The sequence below is a fragment of the Seriola lalandi genome, unplaced genomic scaffold, assembly GCF_002814215.2.
Source record: "Seriola lalandi dorsalis isolate HSWRI2012SDOR001 ecotype SW California unplaced genomic scaffold, Sedor1 jcf7180001956611, whole genome shotgun sequence".
In the NCBI taxonomy this organism is placed as follows: Eukaryota; Metazoa; Chordata; class Actinopteri; order Carangiformes; family Carangidae; genus Seriola; species Seriola lalandi.
Genome location: NW_019427280.1, coordinates 1 through 1,101, shown reverse-complemented (window position 1 = coordinate 1,101; position 1,101 = coordinate 1). Strand labels below are relative to the sequence as shown.

At 41.3% G+C, this 1,101-nt stretch overlaps 1 protein-coding gene across 1 annotated transcript; it reads right to left on the bottom strand.

The window, feature by feature from the left end:
* Window positions 1-8: 8 nt before the first annotated feature.
* On the bottom strand, window positions 9-1,094 carry LOC111649252 (interferon-induced very large GTPase 1-like; the record flags this gene model as incomplete). Its single annotated transcript, XM_023399047.1, has 1 exon — window positions 9-1,094. A coding segment is annotated over one exon (1,086 nt), but the record flags the coding sequence as incomplete, so codon positions are not given.
* Between the last annotated feature and the right edge of the window lie 7 nt (window positions 1,095-1,101).

The window sequence follows — 1,101 nt, the reverse complement described above, 5'->3', positions numbered from 1 at the left end:
AACCCAAACATGGCATTCAGCATTGTTGATTTTCCACTGCTTTGTAAGCCCAAAACTGACAACACAAACACTCTCTGGTCACCCAGTCTCTTGATGACTTCCTCTAAAAGACTAGAGATCCATGTCAAAGGCACATGACCTGCATCACCATCCATCAGCTCCATGGGGTGTCCTGATATCATCAGCTCTGCAGCCAGCTCAGGGTATTTAGACCAGTCAGTCTGACTCCTCTTTGTTTGTTTCTGCAGAGATTCATGGGCTTCATAGATCTGACCCATTTCTCTAAAGATGTGCTCCAAGCCAAAAGTTGCTGACTGTAGTTTTGTTGATATTTGTTCAAGCTCAGTCTGTTTTCTTTTTAACAGATCAGATTTGTCACGTTTCTTCTTCAGATCCAAGACCTCAGACCACTTCTCATCATAGCTTTGGAGAATTGACATGAGATCGTCTGTGGAGAGGGCGTCTATTAAGATCTGAGTCCATTTCAGGAAATACTCCTTGTCTGTTGATGGCAAAGATGAGAGACTTTCAATGAACAACTTCACTAGTTCACTACAGGAAGCATCACATTGTTCTTCTCGTATTTTCATCAGTTCCTGTTGCTTTTCACTTTTGTCCTTCTCAACGTTTCGTTTGAGGTGATACAGTTCTCTCTTTATCCTGCACCACTCATGCCACAGTCGGCCATGACAAGGGAGGAATTTATCTTTGATTTTTGAAACATCCATCCCCTGAAGTAAATTCACTGTTTCCATAGCAACAGATTTTCCTTTTTGGCAGACTGTGTCTTCTTCATCCACTCTGATCCCAGAGACCTCGGCCATGGTTTCAAGCTGGAAGGATGTTTGTGATCCAGACAAGATCTTTCTAATGATCCTTTTCAGTTCTTTAGAAACATCTGACTGGCTTCTGTCTTTTAGACCCATTTTATATTTTCCCTTTTTCATCTGAACTGCACCACAATCATTATCAGTAATGAGACAAATCAGAGGCTTTGGAGACTTCATAAGATCTGAGAAAACAGCCCAACTTTTGTCACCTTTTTTCAGAGTTGGTAACAGAACAACATTGACTGAAGATTTTTCAGTCAGTATCTTACGC